At 47.5% G+C, this 9,283-nt stretch overlaps 2 protein-coding genes across 2 annotated transcripts in view; both read right to left on the minus strand.

The window, feature by feature from the left end:
* Nucleotides 1–4,436: 4,436 nt before the first annotated feature.
* LOC101580164 (keratin-associated protein 5-4-like) overlaps nt 4,437–9,283 on the minus strand; it is a 94,115-nt gene continuing 89,268 nt past the window's right edge. Inside the window, exon 5 of the mRNA XM_023710587.1 lies at nt 4,437–4,908. Within this exon, the coding sequence (XP_023566355.1) occupies nt 4,437–4,908 (472 nt within the window). The remainder of the gene's footprint in view (nt 4,909–9,283) is intronic.
* LOC101566622 (pleckstrin homology domain-containing family F member 1-like) lies at nt 7,708–9,277 on the minus strand. Its single transcript, XM_012513821.2, is given in 2 exon segments — nt 7,708–8,530; nt 8,533–9,277. Coding segments are annotated over 2 exon segments (834 nt in total). The 5' UTR covers nt 9,272–9,277; the 3' UTR covers nt 7,708–8,435.

The following is a 9,283-nucleotide window of genomic DNA, read 5'->3' on the forward strand; positions in this document are numbered from 1 at the left end:
TTTTTGGTGGAACCGGGGATTGAACTCAGGCCCTTGCGCTTGCCAGGGAAGCACTTATTCCACTGAGCCATCTCCTCGGCCCCGAGTTTAATCATTTTTAGAGCTCAGTAGTACTTCACTGTATAAAAATACATTTTTTTATCCATTCCTCAGTTGATGGACATTTGGGTTGTTTCCAAGATCTAGTTATTATAAATTGAACTGCTGTAAGCATATATCACTGTGGTATAATGTTTTCAGTTCTTCTGGGAAAATACCCAGTAAGTGAACAGCTGCGTAGAATAAGAGGTCTAATCAAAATAAATAAATATATTAAATAAATAAAATAAATAAATAAATTTTTTTTAAAAAGACCTCTAATCCTAGTTTTTTTAGGAATCTTCATAGTGATTTCCACAGTGGTTGGTTGTACTAGTCTATACTTCCATCAACATTAAAAAAGTGTCCCTTTCTCCCCACAGCCCCACCAGCATTTGCTACTGGTTGATTTTTGATGCTTGCCTTTCTTTCTGGGGTGAGATGAAATCTCAGTGTTGTTTTAATTTCCATTTCTTGAATGATCAATGATATTGAACATTTTTTCATTTAATTATTTGCAGGAGCCAGCCCCTTGGCTCAGTTCCTTAAGTGGCTGCTTCAACAAAGCAGTCAGACTCAGGTTGCTGTGGTTCGATCCCCACCACTCAAGCCAGCCAAACTTGCCATGAAGGCATTTGGAGCCAAAAAAAATCCTTGGAGCCGGAGAGATAGTTCAGTAGAATATAGCACTTGCCTGGCAAGCACAAGGTCCTGAGTTCAATCCCCAGTTCTGCCAAAAAATTAAATAAATAAATAAAGATAATTATTTGCTGTTTGTACTTCTTCATCTGAGAAGTGTGTATTCATCCCAGATACCCATTTTTGATTGGATTTTGGAGTTGGGCAGGAGGCAAAGTTTTTCCAGTTCTTTATATGTTCTAGATAGAAGGCCTTTGCCTGAGGAACAGTTGGCTAAAATTTTTTCCCAATCTGTAGGTTTTCTCTTTACTCTGATCATGATTTCCTTTACTGTGCAAAACCTTTTTTTTTTTTTTTTTTTTTTTTTTTTTTTTTTCGGAACTGGGGATTGAACTCAGATCCTTGAGTTTGTCAGTCAAGTGCTTATCCTACTGAGCCATCTCCCCCGCCCCTAAAGAACTGAGCTAAGGGGCAGGCCCCCACAAAACCTTTTATAACAATGAGATTCCAGTTGTCGATTCTTTGAAGTGTTTCCCTGCATTTTTTTCATGATCTCTCTACTTACTTCTATGTCTTCAAGATTTCTATCCACTTTCTTTTCTAGTAGATTTAATGTTTGTTTCTTTTTTAGTATTTAGATCTTTGATCCATTTTGACTTTAGTGCATGGTGATAGGCATGGGTCTAGTTTTAGTCTTTGGAAGGTGAGTTTTTCCAGCACCATTGCTTCTGCATTTTCTAATCTGTTCTATTGATCCTTGGGTCTATTTCTGTGTACCATGCTGGTTTTTTTTTTATATAGTAGATATATTTTATTTTAACTTATTTAAGTTTATCGGTACAATTTAGGTATGTACAGTGATCATGTTCATCACTTTTTTCTTTTTTTTAAACTTTATTTATCTATTTGTGTGTGTGTGTGTGTGGCCAGCTCAGCCCACCAGGGGGCGGGGCTGGCTGGCATGTTGTGCTGGGGGATCGAACCACGGTCCCTGTGCTTTGCCAAGCTTGCTCCAAGTAGTTGCCCTAGACCACTGAGCCATCCCACCAGCTCTACCATGCTGTTTTTATCACATTATTTTTATAATTTACTTTCTTTTTTTTTTCTTTTTTCTTTCTTTTTTTTTTTGCCAAACTGGGAATTGAACTCAGGCCCTTGCACTTGCCAGGCAAACACTGATTCTACTGAGCCATCTCCCCGGCCCCTGTAGTATACTTTCAAGTCAAAGATTGTGATGCCCCCTGCCTTGCCTTTGTTGCTCAGAACTACCTTTGCTATTCTAGGTCTCTTCTGGTTCCAAAGGAGTTTTAGGGTTGTTTTCTCTAATTCTGTAAGATACATTGGTGGAATTTTGATCAGCATTGCACTAATAATTGCATTAACAATTTTTCAAGTATGGCTATTTTCACTATATTAGTTCTTCCCACCCAAAAGCAAGGGATAGGGGCTGGTGAGATGGCTCAGTGGTCTAAAGCGCCTACTTAGAACAAGCTTAGCAAAAACAAAGGGACCGCGGTTCAATCCCCCAGCACCACACGCCAGCCAGGCTCGCCTCCTGGTGGGCTGAGCTGGCCACACAAATAAATTAATAAATAAAAAATTAAAAAAATAAAAACAAAAGCAAGGGATATCATTTCATTTTCTGATATCCTCTTCAATCTCCATTTTCAGTGTACTTTAGTTTTCAGTGTAGAGGTCTTTTTCATCCTTCAGTAGATTCCTAGATATTTCATTTTTTAAATGCCATTGTGAAGTGTTGTTTCCCTAATTTCTCTCTCAGTGAATTTGTTATTCTTGTATAGAAAAGCTATTAATTTCTGGGTGTTGACTTTGTATCCATCTATTCTAATGAATTTGGTTCTTATATATAGAAGTATTTTCATGGAGTTTTGGGAGTCTTCTATGCACAGTATCATATCATTTGCAAATAATAATTTAACTTCTTTTCCTATCCTTATTGCTTTTATTTCTTTCTCTTGTCTAATTGCTTTGGCTTTGTGTGTGTGTGTATGTGTGTGTGTGTGTGTGTGTGTGTGTGTGTGTGTGTTTAAGGAAGGGTCTACAGGGTGTTCAGGGTCTCACTACTAGATTGGACTCATAGTGATCTGCCTGTTTACAGCCTCCCAAGAGCTGGGATTACAGACATGTGCCACCATGTCCAGTCTCAATTGCTGACTCAACTGATGTCTCAGCATGCCCTGGGAGTGGGGCCAGCAAGCAGGTCTGGGGTTCAAATCCCCCAGCCCCTGTGCCTGCTTGCAGGTGCTTTAATCCACTGAGCTATTTGTCTGGCCCTGAGTCTCAGTCTTGAGGAAGGGCTCCCTCTGGTCCCCTGGGAACAGTACCTCCACCTGCTCTCTTCTGTGTTCGGCACTACCTTGGCTGTTGGTGCTAAGGATTCATTACTTTTTCACTAACTCAAGGAATTCACAGTCACTTTTTAAGAACATCTTTGTGGAAACTAAGATTTTGTAACTGAGGGGGAAGCGAACCACATGCCACCCCCAAGTCCTGTAAATCTTGGGGACAAGATGTGATTCCCAGTGCCCAGGTACAAATATTATGGGATGAGCCACAGCCCTGCCACAAGACATCTCAGCTTGTGGCTTCACGTGATGATAAGCTTCACCACAGGGGTAATGCTGAGATGAGAACACACTGGAAAAGGGGACCCTAATCCCATGGGCTGCTGGCCTTGTATTAAGAAAAAAAGAAAGAAATTAAGGCGCAGGCATACACTGAGGGATGCCCGGATGAGGACACAGGGAGGAGACAGTGTCTGGACGCCAAGGAGAGATGCTGTGGTCTTGGTCTTCAGGCTGCTTGAACTCTAGCTGGCCAGTTTGTCTAAGCCATGAGGTTTGTTGTGATGGAGCTTGTGATGGAGCCCGAGCTAAGGAACAATGGGAAGCAAGGTGTGGGGTGGAGCTCTGCAAAAATTGAACATGCTTCTTTTCTTTTCTTTTTTTCCAGAACCAGGGATCAAACTCAGGCCCTTGTGTTTGCCAGACAAGCGCTTATTCCACTGAGCCATCTCCCCGGCCCCTATGTTTCTAATAATACAGAGGCTAAAAACAAAGACACACACTGTGAACTCTTGGGAGCTATGGAGTGTTTATTTAATAGACTCAGACTAAGCATTTAACACAGGGTGAATAGGAGCAGCCAGGCAAAGGAAACTGATTGTATTCAAGGAAGAATTGAGGTTTCTCAGTGTCCTCTAGATATACTCCAAAAGCAACTTGAGCTCAGACAGCTCACAATGACATTAAGATGAAGGGAAGAGGAACCAGGTGCAGGAGGAAAGAACGGGGGGGGGGGGGGCAGCCAGGCTAGGGATTCTGCCAGCATATGGCATGGGATCTCTGGCCCTGAGAAGGTTGGAGTGGTGAAATCAGGAAAGAGGAGGATTCAGGAATGGTGGGTATGACGAATGGTGGGTATGACACAGGACATGGGAAGTCCCATAACCTCATTGCTGGACAGAGGCTGTTGTAATTCAGGTAGGACAGACCCTGAGTGGTTCTTTTTTTTTTTTTTTTTTTTTTTTTTTTGCGGTACCAGGGATTGAACTCAGGACCTTGCACTTGCCAGGCAAGTGCCTATTCTACTGAGCTATCTCCCTGGTCTCCTGGAGTGGTTCTTCAGGAGTTCAGGACACAGCTCCAATCATTTCTGGAGAGCTAGATTGGCAGGACCTGTTATCTGTACCCAAAGCCTCAGATTTTACACTGGCAGCAGATGGGGACACAGCAGCTGGACTGGCAGCAACAGGGCTTGCAACAGCTAGACTGGCAGCAACAGGGCTTGCAGCAGCTGGACTCACAGCAGCAGGGCTTGCAGCAGCTGGACTGGCAGCAGCAGGGCTTGCAGCAGCTGGACTCACAGCAGCAGGGCTTGCAGCAGCTGGACTGGCAGCAGCAGGGCTTGCAGCAGCTGGACTGGGAACAGCAGGGCTTGCAGCAGCTGGACTGGGAACAGCAGGGCTTGCAGCAGCTGGACTGGCAGCAGCAGGGCTTGCAGCAGCTGGACTCGCAGCAGCAGGGCTTGCAGCAGCTGGACTGGCAGCAGCAGGGCTTGCAGCAGCTGGACTGGCAGCAGCAGGGCTTGCAGCAGCTGGACTCGCAGCAGCAGGGTTTGCAGCAGCTGGATTCACAGCAGCAGGGCTTGCAGCAGCTGGACTGGCAACAGCTGGATTTGCAACCCCCACAGGACCCACAGCCCCCCTTGGTGCACCCACAGGACCCACAGCCCCCCTTGGTGCACCCACAGGACCCACAGCCCCCCTTGGAGCACCCACAGGACCCACAGCCCCCCTTGGAGCACCCACAGGACCCACAGCCCCCCTTGGAGCACCCACAGGAGCCACAGCCCCCCTTGGAGCACCCACAGGACCCACAGCCTCCCTTGGAGCACCCACAGGACCCACAGCCCCCTTTGCCACAGCTGGAGCAGGAACAAGCTGGCACACAGCAGCACACGGGCTTGCAGCAGCACACGGGCTTGCAGCAGCAGCTGGAGCCACAGCCCCCACAGCTGGAGTCACAGCCCCCGGAACATCCACAGCAGGTCATGGTTCTGGAGATGGAGATGGAGAGAGAGGTCAGAGAAGCAAGAGCAAAGGATGGTGTGGGAATATGCAGACTACTCCTCCAGAAGCCTTTATATCTCACCAGGTGTTTGCACTGAACACGTAATCACTTCCTTTCTTGTTTACCTTGTTTCGTGCAGACAACTGTTATTTTAGTATCTTCTGGGTCCCATGAGCTACTATTAGCTGAAGCCAAGCTTCACTCTGGTTGACTTCCTCTTCTCTGTAAGTGGCCCTTGTGTTAGAACAGGGTCAGTCCCTCTCCCCATGCAACCCAGCAGCCCGTGACCCAGTGGCAATGACCCTCCTGGCTGGGGGACCTTCTCCCAGCATTTACAGTTTTCCTCATTGATCCATGTCCCCCCTTCCCTGGGCACTGGTGTTTATAGCCTTTGTGATCATTTTTGTAAGTAGAGGTAGAGCTGGAGCTCTCGACCACTTCTATAGTGATCCCAGCCTGAATTACCAGTCTAGATGCTGTGTTAAGTGGTGAAACGAAGAGCTGAAGTGTGTTGTCCTGGCCTCCCGCCTGCCCCAGCCACAGGTGAGCCTGCTTTGTCCTGTGTGTCCTGGGCTCCACAGCCTTCCTGAGCTTTTCTCAGTGAGTCCTTATAGAAATTCCACAAGCCGGGGGCTGGGCAGATGGCTCAGTAGAATAAGCGCTTGCCTGGCAAGTGCAAGGGCCTGAGTTCAATCCTTTGCTCTTTGCTGTTTTCCACCACCATGAAGGGCTGCCCCTTTTCGTGGGCCACTCTGCCTTGGAGCCAGCCGAGTTAGCCAGCCAGTAACTGTGTGTAACACACACACACACACACAAATAAATGAAATTAAAAAAAAAAAAAAAAGAAGCATTCCAGACCAGTAATCTTTCTTACTCTACTATATGCATGTAAGGGTATAAGATTTGCTTTAAGTACTAAGACCCATATTTCAAGGAGGGGATAGAAAGTGGTGAGTTTCTCATTTATGATTTCTCTGTTTATAAACCAAAACATTTCTCCCCTTGTTTTTAATTATTTGGTTGTTGCAGGGTCTCACTACGCAGCTCAGACTCGTGGTGATCCTCCTGCTTTCGGCATTCTCAGTGGTGGGATAACAGTTGTGTGCCACTACACCAGGACTCTGGCTACTTCAGCCTGCCTTGGGGAGTGGGGCTGGTGTGGCGTGTGGTTCCTGGAGTTGAGCCTCGGTCCCTGCACCTGCCTAAGCTTGCCTAAGCAGGCGCTTTAGTCCACTGAGCTATCTTGTCGGTCCCTCTCCCATTTTTGATTACCATGAGATAATTTATCAAACATTGATGACTGCCTGGGTTCTTTCCCTTTGTTAACTCATGTTCAAAATAATAAGTCAATTTTCAGCATCTTCTAAAGGCAAGTAGTGAGTTTTGCATTTTGCTTATTGTCTATGTTATGATCTGGGTAACAGGTTGAGATATATTTGTTATGTATGCCAGTGCAACATGTGTATGGTTTGAGACATATATGCTATGTGCCAATGCATTTAAATAATTGATGGAGGGCCAGCCAGGTAATTCAGCTGACTAAAGTGCCTGCTTCAGGGCTGGGGAGATGGCTCAGTGGAATAAGTGCTTCCCAGGCAAGCACAAGGGCCTGAGTTCAATCCCCGGTTCCTCAATAAAATAAAATAAAATAAATAAAGTGCCTGCTTAGGCAGGCGCAGGGACCAGGGTTTGATCTCCAGTGTGCCTTGCCAGCCCCGCCTCCGGGGCTCAATGAGATGGCGATTGAGACGGGGCATGGTGACGTGTGCCTGTAATCCCAGTGCTTGGTAGGCTAAAAACAGGAGGATTGCTAGGGTCTGATCTGTGTAGTGAGACCCTGTAAACCCAGTACTAAATACATAATAAATAAATAATTAAATATTTAAATAAAATTGATGGGCAAGAGGATCCAAGTGAGCAACACTGGTGTCTGTATTTGACACCTTTGTTTTTCTGATTTGATCTTACTTGCGTGGTCATCTTACTAGATCTCTAGGGTAAGAACTTTCTCTTGGCTTATCTTGTCCACTTCCAGAACTTCTCTCCAAAGTAGGTGGGTTCTACTTAGGTACCAGGAGGCATATTTGAAGGAACAGTGTAAGGTGTATTTATTGATATTAGGTAGGTGACCATTACTAGGTCTTTTGATGGAGTAGCAAGCCATTGTTAAAAAAAGAAGATATTCATATGTCTAAATCAAAAATTAAATTTTTCTTTGAATTAATCCAAGAAGTCCCACAATGAAAACGTTCATAAACTAATAATTAATTTGATTTTTTGCACAAAACACTCACGAATTCTAAGACTAATATGACCAATATTGCCATCACCATTATAGTTCCTAAAAATAACTGGAGATTTTTAACTGTATCTTTTTTTTTTTTTTTTGTCAGTAAACATTCCTTTTTATTAATAAGTCAGTCTAGCAGGGTTTCTATCCTTACAGTTAAGAGCCCCAACAGAAAACAAGGCTCGCACTGCCTGTAGGGAGAGATGAGGACAGGACAAAAGCCATCAGGTACCTGGAGGGAGTGGAGACAGGGCAGCGGCCTGGGCAGGCTGCAACCTCTGGGCCCAGTGGGCACACACAGCATGGCAGGCTTTTACTTGGCTTAGGTGAGCTCTATGCCTGATCTGGCAGGCCCCAGGTGGTGGGCACCACCGGGCCTTGGATTCTTGGAGGCCTTTCTTAGAGGCTTTTCTGGGGGGTCTGCTTGTCTGGGTGCAGGACTGGTGCTTCTGGGGCTCAGGCTTCAGCTCAGAAGGGACTCTCACTCTCCTGCCTGTCTTCCCTTGCCATGCTCACCCATATCTGGTAGCCCAGAGCTCTGACACCTGAAGCTGTCTGGAGCTGCAGCTTTAGCCTGCAGGGCTGGCAAACCACCTTCGTTCCTCAGAGGCCGAGGTGTGCTGGCACTTGCTGAGTGGAAAGGTTATTCCCTGCAGGGGAGCTGGAAGTCGGCCTACGTGGATGGCCAGCTCCAGAAAAGGCACTGAGAATCCAGAGGAAAGAGTGACCCCACCTCTGTGTGCACCACCATGGGGCAGTGTCCTGGAGACACAGGGCTGCTCAGGCCCCGGCAGTGGCACCAGCGTAGGTGGGTGCGGCAGCTCTGTGGACCAGGGTCAGCTGTGGAAGGCTGACCAGGAGACACTGGAGGCATAGAACTGCACGTGGCTGGGCCAGTCGCCATCCCGGCTGCCCTCCTTGTCCTCATCGGATCATCGTCTCCGCTGGATGCTCCATAGAAAGCTGCCCCCAGGTGGGCCAGCTGCTCTGGGGAAACCCTTCCGGGCTCTTCTGCCTCCTCCTTCAACTTCTGTGTGGCCAGCTCCCAGTAACAGAGGCTGCAGACATGCAGAGGCTTGGGAGAGAGGCGTGGCAGCAGGAAGCGCTCTCGGGAGCACTCTGCGCACACCACAAAGCCACACTTTCGGCAGTGGTGGCGGCGTGTGAGGGCTGAGAAGCGTGTCTGCGTGCAGCGCATGCAGATGTCCGTGGCCTTGTCGGGGATCCAGGGGGCCGCGTGCTCCGTGGTGGGCTCGTGGCCAGTGGCCAGCAGCTGCCGCCTCACACACTCCTCAATGTGGCTGAGCCACTCCTGGCGCTCTGTGGTGGAGGCAGCCGACACCACGAAAGACTTCTTGGCAGTCTTGATCATCCAGCGGTTCTTGGCCTCCAGGGTATCAGGCAGTGACTCCAATGTCACCTCCTCCAGAGGAATAATATGCTGGCTGCGGTACTTGCGCTTGCTGAGCACAATGCTGCCGTACACCAGGATGTCATTGAAGAGGAAGAAGATGCGTGGTTTGGCCTTTTTGCGGCACTCTTTGGTTAGCACACCTTCTCCCAGGAGCACCCGGCCTGGCAAGGCCAGCGGCTGCCCCGAGGCCCCAAAGCAATTCTCCACAGCGGCGATCCGCTGGCTGTTAATCTCCGTGTTCACCAAGTGGTCCACCATCTTCTCTGGGAT

The sequence above is a fragment of the Octodon degus genome, unplaced genomic scaffold (assembly GCF_000260255.1).
Source record: "Octodon degus isolate 3935 unplaced genomic scaffold, OctDeg1.0 scaffold00018, whole genome shotgun sequence".
Taxonomy (NCBI): Eukaryota; Metazoa; Chordata; class Mammalia; order Rodentia; family Octodontidae; genus Octodon; species Octodon degus.